At 36.2% G+C, this 23,084-nt stretch overlaps 1 protein-coding gene across 1 annotated transcript; it reads left to right on the forward strand.

The window, feature by feature from the left end:
- The first annotated feature begins 532 nt into the window (after positions 1-532).
- LOC129258965 (apolipoprotein(a)-like) lies at positions 533-23,084 on the forward strand. Its single transcript, XM_064098997.1, has 12 exons — positions 533-622; positions 992-1,077; positions 3,333-3,593; positions 4,510-4,757; positions 5,520-5,533; positions 8,517-8,602; positions 10,300-10,560; positions 11,517-11,764; positions 14,819-14,832; positions 15,656-15,741; positions 19,409-19,669; positions 22,727-23,084. Exons 2-12 carry the CDS (start codon positions 1,017-1,019, stop codon positions 22,990-22,992), a joined length of 1,806 nt encoding a protein of 601 aa, XP_063955067.1. The 5' UTR covers positions 533-622; positions 992-1,016; the 3' UTR covers positions 22,993-23,084.

Here is a 23,084-nt window from a genome sequence, read left to right on the forward strand (position 1 = left end):
GCGCTTCGCGCGCTCACGAAGTGACTCAAATTTTTGCTGGTGCCCCCCAAAAAAAATCCGTGACCCACGGTACGCCACTGTCTTGAAACAAATAGTCTTTTCATTGACTATTGTTTCAAAATTCTGAAATCTATGCATCTGAATGATTGAACCAGAACAGGTTTTTCATTGAAAATCACTGACCACGGTTTTAATGAAGCGGTCACTTGATATGCACTTGTTTATCCAGGAACCTCTAGGAATGGATCTTTTTTCTTCATTAGAAGGCTATAATTAAGTGTGGTTTCACTCTTTGTCCCAACCAATCATGGCGTTCGCTTTGCATTTCAAGAGGATGGTTTTCATGTCCTTCGAAATATGGGCCGGGCTTGGCGACAATTTGGACCAATCAGATAAGCGATGAGACACACGGTAACATGTGATTGGCTTCTGATATGGATGGCTTCAGTCTTTTCGTCGACCAATGAAATTCAAGCCTGGTATACTGTATGGGGTCGCCTTCTAATTCGAACATTATAAATGTAGGCATCTTGTCTTTCCAGAATCACATCGAAGATTCGACAGGCATTTGAACTGCGAGACTGGGCGAACAACAGATCTTCAACAAATCTTTTCGAGCAGAGTAAGTCATTTCACTATTCCACCATCTCTACCACAAGCAATTTTTTTTTCTTGCCCCTTAAAAATGATGAGTCTCAATGCGTCTCTAAGATTAATTGTGACTTTAATGCCGTATAATTTCTTCCTTCTGTTTTGCCAAGTTTCTGTAATTTTTTTATTTTGACTTCAGATGGGCCTCAAAAAGAGAGGATTTTTACCTCTTAAGTCATAGTCGGCCTAGACAAGCAAGAGCTAGGAGCTAACAAATAAAAATAGCTGAGAAGGACTACTTGTTTATCATTGGAATAATTTTTCTTCTGTCACTACAGAATAATATACCACAGTTATTAATCTTTGATTTTAACAAATGTGCATTTTGTTTTAATTTCAGTCCTTCTTTGACTTCGAACGTGAACATGGGCCGACTGTTCTTGCTTCTAGCACTCGCTGCAGTTGTCGGGGTTGTTTCTAGCCTTCGTAAGTATTAGCAGTTTTCTCTTTCTTCTTCCTCCCTCTCCCTTTTTCCTTCTCTTACTCACACATACACACACACACACACACACAGAAATCCATCACCTTCCCTTTATAATAATAATAAGAAGAAGAAGAAGAAGAAGAAGAAGAAGAAGAAGAAGAATAATAATAATAATAATAATAATAATAACAATAATAATAATAATAATAATAATAATAATAATAATAAAACATGGTATTTGTATAGCGCACTTTTCATCTTGATTAAAGCCCCCTCACATCTGCCCGAATGTAGGCGGACGAAGGGTGACGAATGGAAAAAATGCACGAAATGCACGCGACTCCAACGAATTCAAATAAAATTTACGTCAAATCATGCGATCAGTAACCATTGTCAAGTTTTATCACCGAACGGTAAGCTAAGGATAAATATGACATGCGAAGGATATCGATTTTTCGGTTCACCTCTTTAAGTAAATTGCATCCGACATGTCCGAAGGCGAGCGAAGGGAAGACGAACGAACAGTGAGCAATGGTTTGATATGGCGTGCGATTAGAAACGGAGACGAGGGAATGGATCGGGCGTTCTTGTACGTTTGTGTCATCGCGTTACTTCGTTAACATAGTTAAGACTTCTTTCGAGATCGGTCCACTTGGACAAAAGCGCGATGAGGGTCTATGCGCGATAATTACACACGAACCATGAACATGATAAACGAACGATTCCCGCAGACTAAATAAGAGATGCGAATTAAAACAGATGACCCACGATTTTTCAATTCGTCGGGAAATTTTAAACATGTTCAAAATTTCCGCGCGAATCTGAATAATCGCAGCTGTTAGTTCAGAAGGTGTACGAACCCAAACACGAAGGGTGAATATGATTTACTATCAGTTACCTTTGAAAACGATTTTGTAAAAAAAAATGCGTTTCGTCTGCCTCGCCAGGCATATTTCAGGCAATGCTGTTAGCTGTGTGGGGGCCTTAAGATCCGAGAACCAGTCCGGCCGACAGGGCGGACAGGTTCTCGGATTTGCGCGCTCACTCAGCTTGAGCATACGCACGGGATAGTACGAAACGACGGAGAATAGAATTCACTGAATTGAAATCGTCTAGAAATAGACTTTTCGTGAAACGAATACCGCGCTTATTCCAGGGGCCGCGGAAGCGGGGGGGAGCTAGGGGGCTTCAGCCCCCCCCCCCCACTTTTTTTTTGAAAAACCGTGTAAAAAAATGTAAAAATGACCAAATGATTGTGATTTTTTGCATGGTCAGCCCCCCCCCCCCCCCCCCGTTGAAAACCGTTCCGCTGCCCCTGTATTCGACCATTGGCCAACTCCACCCCCAGAATAATGTGGATTTTAATCAATAGAGAAAAATCAAACTAGCATAATGCTGAAAATTTCATCACACATAGATGTAAAATAAGAAAGTTATGACTTTTAAATTTTCGCGTATATTTTCACAAAACAGTTATATGACATCTAAGTGACATGCAAATGAGACAGCCGACGATGTCCGACACTCACTATTTTTTTTTTTTTTTTTATTATATTATATTTTATTTTTTACAGATTTGACAATAAGGGCCAACTTGACTGAATCATATAGTAGTAATTACACATGTTCAGGGAGGAATTAATCTCTGTTTCACTTGATAATGAGGAGAAAATGAAAATATTTCATATTTCATATAATCAAATACAAAAGAAAATAGTGAGTGGATGGCGTCATCATTCTCCACATTTGCATACCAGCCAGGAAGTGCACATACCTGTTTTGTGAATTTAAGCGAAACTTAAAACTGCCATAACTTTTTTATTTTACTTCCGATTTTGATGAAATAATCAGTGTTATGCTTGTTTAATGTTTCCCGTTTTATTCAAATCAACTTTTTGTTCGGGTAGACTTGTCTTTTAAACATTTTTTTTTTTGTATTATTCGTGAAGTTTCTCTCACTGATTCCTGAAATGAGATTGGATTCAGATTCACACGCGAGATTCTGCGCAAGTCGTTTCTGATATGCCTCGTATTTATTGTTTGTAATTTGCCATGCGTGAAGGATTTGCAAATTTGAGTATCAATTTGATACTCAAATTTGCAAAAACATGTTAAATGATTGTGAAATATATCTATGAAAACGGGTTTCCTTCTTGGTGGGACGCACCGCAGTTGTTTGACTGAAACGCTTACGCTGTCATGTTTAAGACAAGTAGTTTATATATTTTTCATTATCAATATTATCGTTATTTTATAGCGGCATGCACGGATGATCCAAATGGGACGAACTACAGAGGGGATTTATCTGTAACTCTGAGCGGTAAAACATGCCAATCGTGGACATCTCAGACCCCTCATGGACACAGCAGGACACCCGACAACTACCCGGATGCAGGCCTTGGAAACCACAACCACTGCAGAAACCCTGACAGGGCCTTCACTGCATGGTGTTACACTACTGATCCCGATCGCCGATGGGAATATTGTGCCCTTGGTGATTTCAGTCGACAATGCACAGGTAAGTGAATATTCATGTCTATTCATCGAACACCTTTTCCGCAAAAATGTGCTCAATACACGGGCGAAAATCCCGGGGGATGGGGGATATAGCCCCACACTTTTCGGCGAGGGGGGTAGCATGTACAATCACCTCCCCCCCCCCCCAAGTTTTCAAGACAGAAACAGTTTAATGATTAATACTACTATTCATCTCGCCTTTAACCAGAGAGAGCAAATGGGTTTTCATTAAACAAAATATGGACTGATTAATACTTATTTTATATTTCTTTTTCATTTTCTTCTAAAGTTTAAGTTATTGATAATTTACCTTTATCATCCTTTGTAATATATGCACATCATTTAAAACTTTTTCAAGGATCAACCACTAGCTCACTCGCTGCATTTCTCCCATAATTACTCACCTCTTGAAAGATGGTTTTGGTCATTATTCTGTCTTCCAACTTTTGAAAATTTGGTCGCTCGCATATTGATATTTACTGTAATTCATTATTTAATATCTCAACAAATCCATTACAATATTTTAATCGTATTTACATAGGTATACATTTTCAAGTCAATATATTGCTTTGATCTCCTGCTAAGTCGACTATATTTTCTTCATTTCCAAGGAGGATCCACACTTTACAAGCTTTGCTTTTTAGTGGACCCCCCCCCCCCTTGTTTCTTTATATTACTTTGTATTATGTTTTGAATGGAAATTGAATAAAGAATTGAATTGAATTGAATTGAAGGATAAACTGGTTACTGAAAGTGGACGCCGTGCGCAGCCCTTTTCCATGTTTTATCTCTGTTGTTCTTGCGTGGAAGTGGGGACGTAGGCCAAAAGATGGTCGAGTCGTGATTTTCATGAATTGCGACATGTTCGCGAGAATGATTAAATGATTAAACATACTCCCTTTTTTCACTCTAACCAGATCCTGAGTACTATGAGGAACCCAGTGGCACCGATTACCGGGGATACGTCTCTACCACAAGGACCGGACTCGAATGCCAGGCATGGACTTCCCAGAGTCCCCATGGTCACTCTCGCACTCCTGATAACTACCCTAACGCTGGCCTGGGTAACCACAACTACTGCCGCAACCCGGACAACGTGGACTTTGTCTGGTGCTACACAACCAACCCTGGTACTCGCTGGGACTACTGCAACATCGGGTTGCCAGCATTTGATTAAGACTAGTGAGGGAGTCAGTCATGGAGTTTTATTGTCTTCGTAAAATGCCAGATACTCGGTGTGTGGGGATATGTTTAAAAAAAAATGTCATGATAATAGATTTTCATTTCTGCAAATCTCTTGAAACAAGTTTAGAGTCATAGGGTATTGAGAAGACACTCCATTTCACGTTTTATTTATAGTTACCTTAGTTACCATAGTTACCATAGTTACCATTTTTACCATAGTCTCCTTGTAAGTCATTGTGGGTCATTACAATTTCATCAAAAATTGTATTGTAGATTATTTAGACAATCATGTAGTTATGCATGGAACAGATTTTTCGTAGTATTTTCACATTACCCGACATCTGTAATGAGTTGCAGATCGTGGAAAGTGTACATTTAAAATGCTTTTTATGTTACAGTCTAATTATTGAGCTAATTGAACAGTACTTATACTGTACATTGAATTAAACATTGCAATAACCAATTAACTTTCATAGAATATTCTTTATAACTAAATTAATGTGGGCCTGTCCCTACGGAGTAAGTTTGTTATCTATCGCTATTGATTTCTAATAATTATTTTAAATCGCCACACCTATCTGTTGAAGTTATAAAAGACAATTAAAACATTTCAAACATAACCTTGATTTTAGTTTTGTTTTGTTATTAGTTTGGCCTGGGATTATGGGGAACACAAAAAGAATGCTGATTTTATACGTATATATTCCATTTCACAGAGATTTTTTTTTTTTTATTTACTCAGATTGGTATGATCAGGTGTGTCAATCAACTATATGGCAACGTATCCTCGCGAATATCCTCGCGAATATTAAAAAAATCTTTAAATATACTTTAAAAATACACGAGGAGTGTGTGGGTGTATTTATATATATATATATATATGTGTGTGTGAAGTTATACGTGTACTACAGCTTTGGCAACTCTTTTATATTTAAATATTGTGTGAAAGAAATGGATGAAGAGAACAATGGTAGGCGTAGCTTAAATCAAGGTTCCCCAGAGCTATCTACCCTTTTTGGAAAAATTGGTGATGCCGAAAAAATGTCTCTGCCGGGAATCGAACCCGGGCCCCCAGCTTTGAACGCCGGTGCCCTAACCACTAGACCACAGAGACGGGTTAGTGGCTAGGGCGACCCCGATCCAATTGACCGTCAGATATATATATATATATATATATATGTGTGTGTGTGTGTGTGTTTGTGTGTATACATGAATGTATATATGAGAAACTATGTATTTACAACGGCTTTGTAAACTCTTTTATTTAAATATGTTGCGAAAGAAATGAATGGAGAGAGCAATGGTAGGCGCGTATACATATTTATACATATAGATCTTTCAAAACGTATTTAAAATAAAAGAGTTTCCGAAGCTTTTGTACATGAAACTTTCTCACATTTATATTTGTATATATATAAATATATATATATATATATACACACAACAAAAAAAGTAAGTCCCCCTATAAATAAACATCCATAATTACCGAACCGATGCGAGTTTTTAATATATTTTTACATGAGCGTGTAGGTAATTTAATGGGCTACCCTCTGAGTAAATGTTATGGACGTATTTTATGTCATGCTTCAGTGAGCACCGCCAGAAGGCAAAATTGTCACTTTTCAAAAGTCACAAGCAAAATATCATGATTTTGATTCCACTTTATTGGAACGAATTCCACATTCTCATCATAAAAAATAGACAGAAGGCTTGTAAAGGTACTTTCCAAGAGACGATACAAGTTTTTGGCTTAACTTCACGGTTGAATAAACACAAGTTAAAATTTGCTATAATTTGATTTTTTGTACTCATTTCTTATCGATAAAAATGATCGAATATGATGACATTTATTTTGGGGAAGAGTATCTTAAACAATATTCAACGTTTCACGGATCAATGAACATTTAATGAAAACCAAAAATACGAATTTCAAATATCATAGGCAAGTATTGTTTCATTTTGGTACCTGAAATGATCTTTCTCACCCTTTTTCGTTATGTTCATGATCTTTTCTCACCCTTTTTCGTTGTGTTCATGATCTTTTCTCACCCTTTTTCGTTATGTTCATGACCAATTAACATGATTCAATGATTCAAATGCGTTTAATTAAACAGTCACGCTTGAATGAACATGTGAAATGTGATTAGCTCTTTTTTACGTTATTGGAATAAATGCAATTGCTAACTATGGATATCTGTCACAAACCTCGTTGCATAGTTCATTTGATTTCATCAAAATCAAAATCAAAATTGATTTCATTTTTTATAAAGAAATCCCGATGTCTAATGCCTCAGTGAGCACACAATATTCGAAAATTATGCAAATGAGAAGAAAGTTTAAGGCCTTGGCCCACTCTGTGCGGTATCGAATGATTATTTTGTTGTGCGCCCCTTTTGGATAGTGTTAATCTGAAGCCATGTGCGAAGTTTCATGAAAAATTTGTTCTCAGAAGTAACAAAAACCGTCCATGAAACCAACCCTCATTTCATTTTTTTTTTAATTTTGACTTCTTCTCTCATAGACATTGTGTACACTATGGGTGCATATGTTTAAGAATAAGTGACCCCTTATTCAATATGGTGGAACTTTTTTTCAAGGCTGTCTATATCAACGTGATTTGGCAGTTATGTTTATCAACCTACGGGCAAAATTCTGTGCAAAAATAAAATCGATATGTTTATTCATGGATTAGTGAGCATGCATCAAAGTGGGAAAGGGGACATTTTAAATGTCACAGACTCACTTTGAGTGGTAATAAAGTGAATAATGGGGGCAAATTCGGTTTCAAAGGCTCCCCCTAATCTCTCGCCAGGATTGTATCAATATGTCTAGGTCAGATTCCCATCAGAACAACCAGATACGTCTCGTTGGCCTGGTATGCATCTCTTGAAACAATTAGTCTTTTTGTTTTAAGCTACTGAAATATTTGCATCTAAATGATATTGACTCAGAGCAGGCTTTTTTCAGTAAAAATCACTGACGATGGTTTTAATCAAGCAGTCCCTTGATATGTACTTGTTTATCCAGGGACGTCTAGGACTGGACTTTTTTCTTCATTAGAAGGATAATTAAGTGTGGTTGTCCGAACCAATCATGGCGTTCAATTTGGACCAATCAGATAAGCGATGAGACACACGGTAACATTTGATTGGTTTCTGATATGGATGGCTTCAGTCTTTTCGTCGACCAATGAAATTCAAGCCTGGTATACTGTATGGGGTCGCCTTCTAATTCGAACATTATAAATGTAGGCATCCTGTCTTTCCAGAATCACATCGAAGATTCGACAGGCATTTGAACTGCGAGACTGGGCGAACAACAGATCTTCAACAAATCTTTTCGAGCAGAGTAAGTGATTTCACTATTCAACCATCTCTACCACAAGAAAATATTTTTTTATTATTGTCTTGCCCCTTAAAAATGATATGAGTCTCAATGCGTCTCTAAGATTAATATTAATTTTGACTTTATAAAATGTCATATAATTTCTTCCCTTTGTCTTGCCATGTTTCTGTACTTTTTTAATTTTGACTTCAGATGGGCCTCAAAACGAGAGAATTTTTACCTCTGAAGAATTTTTAAAAGCCAAAGTGGACCTAGACATGCAAGAGCTAACAATAAAATAGAAATAGCTGGGAAGGACTATCATCGGAATAATTCTTCATCTGCCACTGCAGAATAATATACCATAGTTATTAATCTTTGATTTTAACAAATGTGCATTTTGTTTTAATTTCAGTCCTTCTTTGACTTCGAAAGTGAACATGGGCCGACTGTTCTTGCTTCTAGCACTCGCTGCTGTTGTCGGGGTTGTTTCTAGCATTCGTAAGTATTAGCAGTTTTCTCTCTCTTATTCCTTCCTCTCTCTTTCTCCTTCTCTCACTCACACATACACACATACACACACACACAGAAATCTATCACCTTCCCTTTATAATAATAATAAGAAGAAGAAGAAGAAGAAGAAGAAGAAGAAGAAGAATAATAATAATAATAATAATAATAAAACATGGTATTTGTATAGCGCACTTTTCATCTTGATTAAAGCCCCCTCACATCTGCCCGAATGTAGGCGGACGAAGGGTGACGAATGGAAAAAATGCACGCGACTCCAACGAATTCAAATAAAATTTACGTCAAATCATGCGATCAGTAACTATTGTCAAGTTGTATCATCGAACGGTAAGCTAAGGATAAATATGACATACGAAGGATATCGATTTTTCGGTTCACCTCTTTAAGTAAATTGCATCCGACATGTCCGAAGGCGAGCGAAGGGAAGACGAACGAACAGTGAGCAATGGTTTGATATGGCGTGCGATTAGAAACGGAGACGAGGGAATGGATCGGGCGTTCTTGTATGTTTGTGTCATCGCGTTTAATACTTCGTTAACATAGTTAAGGGTTCTTTCGAGATCGGTCCACTTGGACAAAAGCGCGATGAGGGTCTATGCGCGATAATTACACACGAACCATGAACATGATAAACGAACGATTCCCGCAGACTAAATAAGAGATGCGAATTCAAACTGATGACCAACGATTTTTCAATTCGTCGGGAAATTTTAAACATGTTCAAAATTTCCGCGCGAATCTGAATAATCGCAGCTGTTAGTTCAGAAGGTGCACGAACCCAAACACGAAGGGTGAATATGATTTACTATCAGTTACCTTTGAAAACGATTTTGTAAAAAAATGCGTTTCGTCAGCCTCGCCAGGCATATTTCAGGCAATGCTGTTAGCTGTGTGGGGGCCTTAAGATCCGAGAACCAGTCCGGCCGACAGGGCGGACAGGTTCTCGGATTTGCGCGCTCACTCAGCTTGAGCATACGCACGGGATAGAACGGTACGACGGAGAATATAATTCACTGAATTGAAATCGTCTAGAAATAGACTTTTCGTGAAACGAATACCGCGCTTATTCCAGGGGCCGCGGAAGCGGGGGGAAGCTAGGGAGCTTCAGCCCCCCCCCCCCCCCCCCACTTTTTTTTTCAAAAATGTAAAAATGACCAAATGATTGTGATTTTTTGCATGGTCAGCCCGGAAGTGCACATATCTGTTTTGTGAATTTAAGCGAAACTTAAAAATGCCATAACTTTTTTATTTTACTTCCGATTTTGATGACATTTTCAGTGTTATGCTTGTTTAATGTTTCCCGTTTTATTCAAATCAAATTTTGTTGGGGGTGGACTTGTCTTTTAAACTTTTGTATTTTTCGTGAAGTTTCTCTCACTGATTCCTTAAATGAGATTGGATTCAGATTCACACGCGAGATTCTGCGCAAGTCGTTTCTGATATGCCTCGTATTTATTGTTTGTAATTTGCCATGCGTGAAGGATTTGCAAATTTGAGTATCAAATTTATAGCAAAAACATGTTTAATGATTTTGAAATATATCTCTGAAAAAGAGTTTCCTTCTTGGTGGGACGCACCGCAGTTGTTTGACTGAAACGCTTACGCTGTGATGTTTAAGACAAGTAGTTTATGTATTTTTCAGTATCAATATTATCGTTATTTTATAGCGGCATGCACGGATGATCCAAATGGGACGAACTACAGAGGGGATTTATCTGTAACTCTGAGCGGTAAAACATGCCAATCGTGGACATCTCAGACCCCTCATGGACACAGCAAGACACCCGACAACTACCCGGATGCAGGCCTTGGAAACCACAACCACTGCAGAAACCCTGACAGGGCTTTCACTGCATGGTGTTACACTACTGATCCCGATCGCCGATGGGAATACTGTGCCCTTGGTGATTTCAGTCGACAATGCACAGGTAAGTGAAAATTAATGTCTATTCATAGAACACTTTTTCCGCAAAAATGGGCTCAGTACACGGGCGAAAATCCCGGGGGATGGGGGATATAGCCCCACACTTTTCGGCGAGGGGGATAGCATGTACAATCACCTCCCCCCCCCCCCCCAAGTTTTCAAGACAGAAACAGTTTTATTTTTTTTAAACAGTTTAATGATTAATACTACTATTCATCTCGCCTTTAACCAGAGAGAGCAAATGGGTTTTCATTAAACAAAATATGGACTGTTTAATACTTATTTTATATTTCTTTTTCATTTTCTTCTAAAGTTTAAGTTATTGATAATTTACCTTTATCATCCTTTGTAATATATGCACATCATTTAAAACACCTTAAGCAACTTTTTCAAGGATCAACCACTAGCTCACTCGCTGCATTTCTCCCATAATTACTCACCTCTTGAAAGATGGTTTTGGTCATTATTCTGTCTTCCAACTTTTGAAAATTTAGTCGCTCGCATATTGATATTTACTGTAATTCATTATTTAATATCTCAACAAATCCATTACAATATTTTAATCGTATTTCCATAGGTATACATTTTCAAGTCAATATATTGCTTTGATCTCCTGCTAAGTCGACTATATTTTCTTCATTTTCAAGGAGGATCCACACTTTACAAGCTTTGCTTTTTAGTGGACCCCTCCCCCCCCCCCTAATTTCTTTATATTACTTTGTATTGTGTTTTGAATGGAAATTGAATAAAGAATTGAATTGAATTGAAGGATAAACTGGTTACTGAAAGTGGACGCCGTGCGCAGCCCTTTTCCATGTTTTATCTCTGTTGTTCTTGCGTGGAAGTGGGGACGTGGGCCAAAAGATGGTCGAGTCGTGATTTTCATGAATTGCGACACGTTCGCGAGAATGGCCTATCTGTCAATGATTAAACATACTCCCTTTTTCTCACTCTAACCAGATCCTGAGTACTATGAGGAACCAAGTGGCACCGATTACCGGGGATACGTCTCTACTACAAGGACCGGACTCGAATGCCAGGCATGGACTTCCCAGAGTCCCCATGGTCACTCTCGCACTCCTGATAACTACCCTAACGCTGGCCTGGGTAACCACAACTACTGCCGCAACCCGGACAACGTGGACTTTGTCTGGTGCTACACAACCAACCCTGGTACTCGCTGGGACTACTGCAACATCGGGTTGCCTGCATTTGATTAAGACTAATGAGGGAGTCAGTCATGGAGTTTTATTGTCTCAGTGTGTGTGGGGATGTGTTTCTGAAAAAATCTCATGATCATAGATTTTCATTTCTGCAAATCTCTTGAAACAAGTTTAGTCATAGGGTATTGAGAAGCCACTCCAGTTTCACGTTTTATTTATAGTTACCTTAGTCACAATAGTTACCATAGTTACCATATTTACCATAGTCTCCTTGTAAGTCATTGTGAGTCATTACAATTTCATCAAAAATTTTATTGTAGACTATTTAGACAATCATGTCGTTATGCATGGAACAGATTTTTCGTAGTATTTTCACATTACCCGACATCTTTAATGAGTTGCAGATCGTGGAAAGTGTACATTTAAAATGCTTTTTATGTTACAGTATAATTACTGAGCTAATTAAACAGTACTTATACTGTATATTGAATTAAACATTGCAACAAACCAATTAACTTTCATAGAATATTCTTTATATATATATATATATATATATATATATATATATATATATATTCTATCGCTATTGATTTCTAATAATTATTTTAAATCGCTACATCTATCTGTTGAAGTTATAAGAGACAATTAAAACATTTCAAACATAACCTTGATTTTAGTTTTGTTTTGTTATTAGTTTGGCCTGGGATTATGGGGAACATGGTGAACACAAAAAAAATGCTGTTTTTATACGTTTATATTCCATTTCATAGATATTTTTTTTTTAATTAGAATTTACTCAGATTGGTATGATCAGGTGTGTCAATCAACTATATGGCAACGTATCCTCGCAAATATAAAAAAAACCTTTAAATATACTTTTAAAAATACACTAGGAGTGTGTGGGTGTGTATATGTATATATATATATATATATATATATAAATGTGTGAAGTTATACATGTACTACAGCTTTGGCAACTCTTTTATTTAAATATTGTGTGAAAGAAATGGATGAAGAGAACAATGGTAGGCGTTGCTTAAATCAAGGTTCCCCAGAGCTATCTACCCTTTTGGAAAAATTGGTGATGCCGAAAAAATGTCTCTGCCGGGAATCGAACCGGAAAAAAAAAAAAATATATATATATATAAGTGTGTGTGTGTATACATGAATGTATATATGAGAAACTATATATTTACAACGGCTTTGTCAACTCTTTTATTTAAATATGTTGCGAAAGAAATGAAAGGAGAGAGCAATGGTAGGCGCGTATACATATTTATACATATAGATCTTTCAAAACGTATTTAAAATAAAAGAGTTTCCGAAGCTTTTGTACATGAAACTTTCTCACATTTATATTTATATATATATATATATATATATATACAACAAAAAAGTAAGTTCTCCCTATAAACAAACATCCATAATTACCGAACCGATGCGAGTTTTTAATATATTTTTACATGAGCGTGTAGGTAATTTTATGGGCTACCCTCTGAGTAAATGTTATGGACGTATTTTATGTCATGCTTCAGTGAGCACCGCCAGAAGGCAAAATTGTCACTTTTCAAAAGTCACAAGCAAAATATCATGATTTTGATTCCACTTTATTGGAACGAATTCCAAATTCTCATCATAAAATATAGTCAGAAGGCTTGTAAAGGTACTTTCCAAGAGACGATACAAGTTTTTGGCTTAACTTCACGGTTGAATAAACACAAGTTAAAAATTTGCTATAATTAGATTTTTTAACTCATTTCTTATTGATAAAAATGATCGAATATGGTGACATTTATTTTGGGGAAGAGTATCTTAAACAATGTCCAACGTTTCAATGATCAATGAACATTTAATTAAAACCAAAAATACACTGTAAAAACTGTGGTGTTAAAACTGACACCAATTGGTGTTAATAGAGGACCACACCCTGAGGTGTTAAAATAACACCCTAGAGATTGAACATAACACCAAAGAGTGTAAATGTATCAACCATAGGTGTTGTAATAACACATATAGGTGTAAAACTAACATCACCAATTAAACACCGGTGTAAAATAACTGATGTGGTCCTCTATGTACACCGGTTAACACCACAGTTTTTGCTGTGTACGAATTTCAAATATCATAGGCAAGTATTGTTGCATTTTGGTAACTGAAATGATCTTTCTCACACTTTTTCGTTATGTTCATGATCTTTTCTCACCCTTTTTCGTTGTGTTCATGACCAATTAACATGATTCAATGATTCAAATGCGTTTGATTAAACAGTCACGCTTGAATGAACATGTGAAATGTGATAAGCTCTTTTTTACGTTATTGCAATAAATGCAATTGCTAACTATGGATATCTGTCACAAACCTCGTTGCATAGTTCATTTTATTTCATTTTTATGAAAAAAATCCCGATGTCATATGCCTCAGTGAGCACACAATATTCGAAAAATTATGCAAATGATCTTTCTCACACTTGAAAGAAAGAAAGTGTAAGGCCTTGGCCCACTCTGTGCGGTATCGAATGCTTATTTTGTTGTGCGCGCCTTTTGGATAGTGTTAATCTGAAGCCATGTGCGAGGTTTCATGAAAAAATTGTTATCAGAAGTAACAAAAACCGTCCATGAAACCAACTCTCATTTCATTTTTGTTAACATTTTGACTTCTTCTCTTATAGACATTGTGTACACTATGGGTGCATATGTTTAAGAATAAGTGACCCCTTATTCAATATGGTGGAACTTTTTTTCAAGGCAGTCTATATCAACGTCCTTTGGCAGTTATGTTTATCAACCTACGGGCAAAATTCTGTGCAAAAATAAAATCGATATGTTCATTCATGGATGAGTGAGCATGCATCAAACAAGGGAAAGGGGGCATTTTAAATGTCACAGACTCACTTTGAGGGGTAATAAAGTGAATAATGAGGGCAAATTCGGTTTCAAAGGCTCCCCCTAATCTCACGCCAGGATTGTATCAATATGTCTAGGTCAGCTTCCCATCAGAACAACCAGATACGTCTTGCTGGCCTGGTATGCATCTCTTGAAACAATTAGTCTTTTTGTTTTAAGCTACTTAAATCTTTGCATCTGAATGATATTGACTCAGAGCAGGCTTATTCAGTAAAAATCACTGACGATGGTTTTAATGAAGCAGTCCCTTGATATGCACTTGTTTATCCAGGGACGTCTAGGACTGGACTTTTTTCTTCATTAGAAGGATAATTAAGTGTGGTTGTCCGAACCAATCATGGCGTTCGCTTTGCATTTCAAGAGGATGGTGTTCATGTCCTTCGAAATATGGGCCGGGCTTGGCGACAATTTGGACCAATCAGATAAGCGATGAGACACACGGTAACATTTGATTGGTTTCTGATATGGATGGCTTCAGTCTTTTCGTCGACCAATGAAATTCAAGCCTGGTATACTGTATGGGGTCGCCTTCTAATTCGAACATTATAAATGAAGGCATCCTGTCTTTCCAGAATCACATCGAAGATTCGACAGGCATTTGAACTGCGAGACTGGACGAACAACAGATCTTCAACAAATCTTTTCGAGCAGAGTAAGTGATTTCACTATTCCACCATCTCTACCACAAGCAATTTTTTTGTCTTGCCCCTTAAAATGATTTGAGTCTCAATGCGTCTCTAAGATTAATATTAATTTTGACTTTATAAAATGTCATATAATTTCTTCCCTTTGTCTTGCCATGTTTCTGTACTTTTTTAATTTTGACTTCAGATGTGCCTCAAAACGAGAGAATTTTTACCTCTGAAGAATTTTTAAAAGCCAAAGTGGGCCTAGACATGCAAGAGCTAACAATAGAATAGCTATAGCTGGGAAGGACTATCATCGGAATAATTCTTCATCTGCCACTACAGAATAATATACCATAGTTATTAATCTTTTATTTTAACAAATGTGCATTTTGTTTTAATTTCAGTCCTTCTTTGACTTCGAAAGTGAACATGGGCCGACTGTTCTTGCTTCTAGCACTCGCTGCTGTTGTCGGGGTTGTTTCTAGCATTCGTAAGTATTAGCAGTTTTCTCTCTCTTCTTACTCTACATCCCCCCCCCCCCCCTCTCTCTCCCTCGCTCTCTCTCCTTCTCTCACTTTCTCTCTCTCACACACACACACACACAAACACAGAGAAATCCATCACCCTCCCTTATAATAATAATGATAATAATAATCTTTTTTAGGCCTATCTTAGTTTTTAGAAATAATGAAATAGAAATCAGAAATGAAAATGACATTGCACTTGCATTTAACGAATATTTTACCAATATTGGACTATCACAAACAACATTGCAAGAGGTAATATTGATTATAGTTTTTACCTAAAAAAAACACACTGCCTTGTTCTTTATTTCTCAAACCAATTACAGAAAAGGAAATTATTAACATTGCCAATTGTTTACAGAATGGAAAAGCCCGAGGAATTGATGGTGTTGAAAATGTTGTTGTAAAAAGGACAATTCATATTTCATGTAAACCATTATGCTTTATTTTCAATTTATGTATTCAAGAAGGTATATTTCCTGATATTTGTAAAATATCACAAGTTATTCCTGTATATAAATCTGGTCCAAAAAATGTTTTCTCAAATTACAGACCAATTTCCTTATTATCATGTTTCTCCAAAATGCTGGAGAAAAGTATTTATACTAGGCTAATTACATATTTTAACAATATTCATATACTTTATCAAAAATCAATCCTCGGTCCTCTTCTTTTCCTTATATATGTTAATGATCTTCATCTCTGTTGTAATTTATTAAAATTTGTTCCTTTTGCTGACGACACAAATATATTTTTAGCCACAGTGACATAGGTTATTTACAACAAAATATGAATATTGAACTTAGTAAAGTACAGGAATGGTTCTCTATTAATAATTTAGCTTTGAACATTCAGAAAACAAATTTTATGATCATCAGTAGAAACAATGTAGATAAAACAATCTGTTAAATTATATATTAATGATACTGAAGTAGAAAGGGTGGAGAGTGTAAAATTTCTTGGAATTTACATTGATGATAATTTAAAATGTTAAAGTCATGTTAACAAGATAAACTCCCTCATTTCTAGAAATATAGGTGTTTTAAATAGATTACGTGAATTTGTCCCACAAAATATTCTCTTAATGCTTTATAACACTTTAATTGTATCATATCTCAATTATGGAATTATTGTTTGGGGGTCTTCAAATAAATATTTATTATATAGAACTTTAGTTTTATAAAAAAGAGTAATCAGAATGATATCTTATTCTGGTTTCAGAGCTCACACTGCTCCACTCTTTCTTAAGTTTAAAATATTGCCTGTGTATAAAGTATATAGTTACAATCTTGGTATCTTTATGTATTTATACTATAAGAAATTACTTCCAATAAATTTTGATTCTTTATTTTGTAAAAATTATGATATTCACAATTATGATACTCGAAAAAAAATCTGATTACCGTGTATCATGTGGGAAATTATCCTTATCCCGAAAGTCAATATTCATAATGGTCCTGTATTCTGGAACAGTCTCCATGAAGATGTCAAAAGTTCTCTGTCCCTTAATGTATTTAAATATAAACTTAAAACATTTCTTCTACAAAAACTTTAATTTCCTAGACTAAGTTACCTCAATTACATTTTTTTTCTTCTAGTCTTTCTCTGCAAAACTCAAACTTTTATTGACAAAATTGGGATTATGTTATAAGTTTTTAACTTTTTAAATGATCCCCACATTTACATAAACTGTTTCTCTTCTTGTCTGATTCAAGAAGTGTTCAGATTTTGGTTTATTGTTTTGTGTAGTGTATGTTTTCTTTATGCATCGGAATATATTGTACTGTATTTTGTAATACCATCTTTATTCTGTATTGTTCTTTTTATGAAGTGTGGAAATAAATGAATCAATTAATTAATCAATACATGAGATTTGTATAGCACACTTTCCATCTTGATTCGATCCGAGAACCTGTCCACCCGAAAAAAAGAAAATAAAAAAAAATAAAAAATAAAAAATCTCGGGCGGAAAGGTTCTCGGATTTGCGCGCTCACTCGGCTTGAGCTTACGCACGGGATAGTAAGATACGACGGAGAATATAATTCACAGAATTGAAATCGTCTAGAGCTAGACTATTCATGATAGGAAGACCGCGCTTATTCGACCATTGGCCAAGTCCACCCCAGAAAAATTTGGATTTTAATCAATATAGAAATTCAAACTAGTATGATGCTGACAATTTCATCTCACTCGGATGTAAAATAAGAAAGTTATGACATTTTAAACTTTCGCGTATTTTTCATGTTCACAAAATAGTTATATGCACATCTCAGTGACTTGCAAATGAGAGAGTCGACGATGTCCTTCACTCACTATTTCTATTTTTTTATTGTTTTAATCATGCAATATTTTATTTTTTACAGATTTGACAATAAGGGCCAACTTGGCTGAATCATAAAATAGTAATTGCACATGTTTAGGGAGGAATTAATCTTTGTTTCACTTGATAATGAGGAGAAAATAAGAATATTTCATATTTCATATAATAAAATACCAAAGAAAATAGTGAGTGGATGGCGTCATCATTCTCCTCATTTGCCTACCGGCCAGGATGTGCACATACATGTTTTGTGAATTTAAGCGAAACTTAAAAATGCCGTAACTTTTCATTTTACATCCGATTTTGATGAAATTTTCAGTGTTATGCTTGTTTAATGTTTCCTCTTTTATTCAAATAAACTTTTTGGGGGTGGACTTGTCTTTTAAACTTTTGTATTCTTCGTGAAGTATCTCTCACTGATTCCTGAAATGAGATTGGATTCAGATTCACACGCGAGATTATGCGCAAATCGTTTCCTATGCCTCGTATTTATTGTATGTAATATGCCATGCGTGAAGGATTTGCAAATTTGAGTATCAATTTGATACTCAAGTTTGCAAAAACATGTTTAAAGGTCAAGTTCACCCCAGAAAATTGTTGATTTTAATCGATAGAGATAAATCCAACAAACATAATGCTGCAAATTTCATCGAAATCAGATGTAAAATAAGAAAGTTATGACATTTTAAGATTTCGCTTATTTTTCACAAAACAGTTGAATGCCCAACTCAGCGATATGCAAATGAGGGAGTCTATGATGTTCTTCACTCACTATTTCTTTTGTTTTTATTGTTTGAATTATACAATATTTCAATTTTTACAGATTTGACAATTAGGACCAACTTGACTTAACCATAAATGTTAAATAATTTTAGCTCCACATGTTCAGGGAGGAATACAATTTTGTTTCACATGACAATGAGGAGAATAATAGAATTTTTCATATTTAATATAATAAAATACAAAAGAAATAGTGAGTGGGTGACGTCATCAGTCTGCCAATTTGCATACCGACGAGGATGTGAATATAACTGTTAATTAAGCGAAATTTTAAAAAGTCATAACTTTCTTATTTTACATCCGATTTTGATGAAATTTTCAGTGTTTTGCTTGTTGGATTTTTCTCTTTTTATTCAAATTAACTTTTTGTTGGGGTGGACTTGTCCTTTAATGATTGTGAAATATATCTCTGAAAACTAGTTTCCTTCTTGGTGGGACGCACCGCGGTTGTTTGACTGAAACGCTTACGCTGTGATGTTTAAGACAAGTAGTTTATATATTTTTCATTATTAATATAATCGTTATTTTATAGCGGCATGCACGGATGATCCAAATGGGACGAACTACAGAGGGGATTTATCTGTAACTCTGACCGGTAAAACATGCCAGTCTTGGACATCTCAGACCCCTCATGGACACAGCAGGACACCCGACAACTACCCGGATGCAGGCCTTGGAAACCACAACCACTGCAGAAACCCTGACAGGGCTTTCACTGCATGGTGTTACACTACTGATCCCGATCGCCGATGGGAATATTGTGCCCTTGGTGATTTCAGTCGACAATGCACAGGTAAGTGAATATTCATGTCTATTCATAGAACACCTTTTCCGCAAAAATGGGGTCAGTACACGGGTGAAAATCCTGGGGGATTGGGTGATACAGCCAACCCCCCCCCCCAACACACACACACACACACACACACACGCACACCCTCACACACACACACACACACACACACACTTTTCAGCGAGGGGGGTGGCATGTACAATCACCTCCCCCTCCCCAAGTTTTCAAGACAGAAACTATTTTTTTTTCAAAACAATATAGTATAGCCCTACACACACACACACACAAACACACACACACTTTTCGGCGAGGGGGGATGGCATGTACAATCACCTCCCCCTCCCCAAGTTTTCAAAACAGAAACAATTTTTTTTTTCAAACAATCATTAATTAAATGATTAATACTACTGTTCATGCGTGGAACCATCTTTAAATGCGGTCAAAGTGCTTAAATTTGCCCAATTTTGCATTCTAAAAAGGTGCTAAATTTCTCGCACGGTCGCTCCGCTCCTCCGCGCTCAGTCTTATCTTACAAGATTTTGGTCATAACAAATCACTACGTTTAGCATACTGCAAAATGTTATATCCCCTGCATCAGAAGAGTAAGGTTATAATACGTCCATTTATGAATTGTAAGATATCATCGACTTTTAAAATAATATGGTTACAACTTTTATCATTAACCAATATCGAAGCATCATTTGAATAATATCCTAGCATTTATGGAAGCGGGGGATAATGTGCACAAAAAATATAGGCATACTCTATACTTCAAGTTAAGTGTGCGATGATTTAGTGATGGAATTGACCAAATCAATGCTGTTAATTAAACATAGAGGCAAATTAGAACAGCAATATTAGCCAGACACTTACAATTTTATTCGTTTACAGGAGACTTTAAATCATATTAATTCTATAACAATCTAATAAATATTTCAAATATGAGTTTTGTTCAAATTATAAATGTTATTTTCAAATATAATCTTAAAATTATTCATTTTGTCTGCAATTTTTTCTTTTAATTTGCATCATTGTGCTATTTCCATTTTTTTGGAAGTTTATTTTGTGGCCTGCGATGGTCTATAATCATTTTATAAAGCACCCGTAATCCCGATAATCATGATCCCTTTGTTTTATTTTCATCTCGCCTTTAACTGGAGTGAGCAAATAAGTTTTCATTGAACAAAATATGGACTGTTTAAAGGGATGGTCCGGGCTGAAAGTATGAATAGCTTAATAAATAAAATATAATTCACTGAGCAAAATGCCGTAAATTTCATCAAAATCGGATAACAAATAACAAAGTTATTGAATTTTAAAGTTTAGCAATATTTTGTGAAAACAGTCGTCATGAATATTCATTAGGTGGGCTGATGATGTCACATCTCCACTTGTTCTTTTGTATTGTATTATATAAAATTAGGTTTATTCAATTTTTTTCCTCCAAGAACTAGAAAAATTGGATTGACAACTGATTTAGTGCATTAGATATTTATTGCTGCAACTTATTTCATTATAAGGGAGACAGATTATTCACACAAGTATGAGATAATGAAAAAATTATGGTTTTATGTAATAACATAAGAAAACGGAAAGTGGAGATGTGACATCATCAGCCCACCTAATGAATATTCATTTTATATTTCTTTTTCATTTTCTTCTAAATTTTAAGTTATTGATAATTGACCTTTTTCATCCTTTGTAATATATGCACATCATTTAAAACGACTGAAGCAACTTTTTCACGGGTCACCCTGTACGCTCACTAGCTCCATTTCTCCCATAATTACTCACCCCTTGAAAGATGGTTTTTGGTCATTATTCTGTCTTCCAACTTTTGAAAATTTGGTCGCTCGCTTCCCTCGCTCGCATATTGATATTTACTGTAATTCATTATATAATATCTCAACAAATCCATTACAATATTTTAATCGTATATCATCTCCACCTCCCCCCCCCCCCTCCCCCGCTGCTCGGACAGGATTTACGCCAGTGGCTCAATATTACTTACTTTCTTATCACTGAAAAGTAGTAGGCAAATCAGAATACATATGTAACCTCTGGAAAGAATTCAGTGTTCCACCTAAGGGACAACGTCATATTCATATTCATTGCAAACTTAATATCAATTGATTTTAATATCGTTATTGTGATAACGCATGTAGGACAAAGAATGCTAAGTTTTTATTATTTTCCGCTATATTTTGGTGTATTTAACTGGAAGTGGTGCACTTAATGTGTGGAAATATTATAGATCCTATGACCGGGGTAATAATAATTGCAATGTAAAGCGGTTAGAAACCAACGTATGAAGCGCTGTGCAAGATATGATAATAATAATAGTTTTATTTATAAAGCTATGCAAATAAAATCATTATTATCATATCTTGCACGGTCTTGCTACATTTTGTTTGAGCAATAACGTGGACGGAGGGCCATTAGAACACAAAAGCCCGTATTCTGAAGTCGGGTTTAACTTAAACTCGGGTTTAAAGCTGTGGTTTAAGTATGGATAGCCAATTGTTACATAAATCACTAACAGTTGAGATATCATATTTCAGCTTATATGGCTCTTCAATCATTCATAATTGTCTTGGAAGTATAAATAGATGATTGTCTTCCCCATCAATGAATCAAGAAAGATCACATAAGAAACATAGAACCTCATAAAAAATTGACACTTTTGGCTTCCCATAATTTTAGCGCAGAGTTAGACCATGGTCTAAGTTAAACCTGACTTCAGAATCTGGGCCAATGTGCCTGGTGACCAGTGAGGCTTGGGCCCGGGCTTGGGCTTGAAGATGTGAGCAAGTCTGTTAACACGTCTCTAACAAAATCATTTGTAATCTGCATTTACATTCCGGTCAAAGATTTACTGGTCACTGAAAGTGGACGCCGTGTGCAGCCCTTTTACATGTGCTATCTTTGTTGTTCTTGCGTGGAAGTGGGGACGTGGGCCAAAAGGTGGTTGAGTCGCGATTTTCATGGATTGCGACGTTTTTGCGAGAATGACCCATCTGTCAATGATTAAACATACTCCCTTTTTCTCACTCTAACCAGATCCTGAGTACTATGAGGAACCAAATGGCATCGATTACCGGGGATACGTCTCTACCACAAGGACCGGACTCGACTGCCAGGCATGGACTTCCCAGAGTCCCCATGGTCACTCTCGCACTCCTGATAACTACCCTGATGCTGGCCTGGGTAACCACAACTACTGCCGCAACCCTGACCGCGAGGACTTTGCCTGGTGCTACACAACCGACCCTGATACTCGCTGGGAGTACTGCAACATCGGGTTGCCAGCATTTGAAGAAGACTAATGAGGGAGTCAGTCATGAAGTTCTTATTGTCTTCTTAAAATGTCAGATACTGGTTGTGTGGGGATGTGTTTCTGAAAACATCTCATGGTCCT

The sequence above is a fragment of the Lytechinus pictus genome, chromosome 4 (assembly GCF_037042905.1).
Source record: "Lytechinus pictus isolate F3 Inbred chromosome 4, Lp3.0, whole genome shotgun sequence".
Taxonomy (NCBI): domain Eukaryota; kingdom Metazoa; phylum Echinodermata; class Echinoidea; order Temnopleuroida; family Toxopneustidae; genus Lytechinus; species Lytechinus pictus.

Excerpts from the sequence above, each read along its gene's own strand:
- LOC129258965 (XM_064098997.1), top strand. The coding sequence starts at position 1,017 with ATGGGCCGACTGTTCTTGCTTCTAGCACTCGCTGCAGTTGTCGGGGTT. Across the intron at positions 1,078-3,332 it reads CGGGGTTGTTTCTAGCCTTC|CGGCATGCACGGATGATCCA; the intron begins GTAAGTATTAGC and ends GTTATTTTATAG. Across the intron at positions 10,561-11,516 it reads TTTCAGTCGACAATGCACAG|ATCCTGAGTACTATGAGGAA; the intron begins GTAAGTGAAAAT and ends CACTCTAACCAG.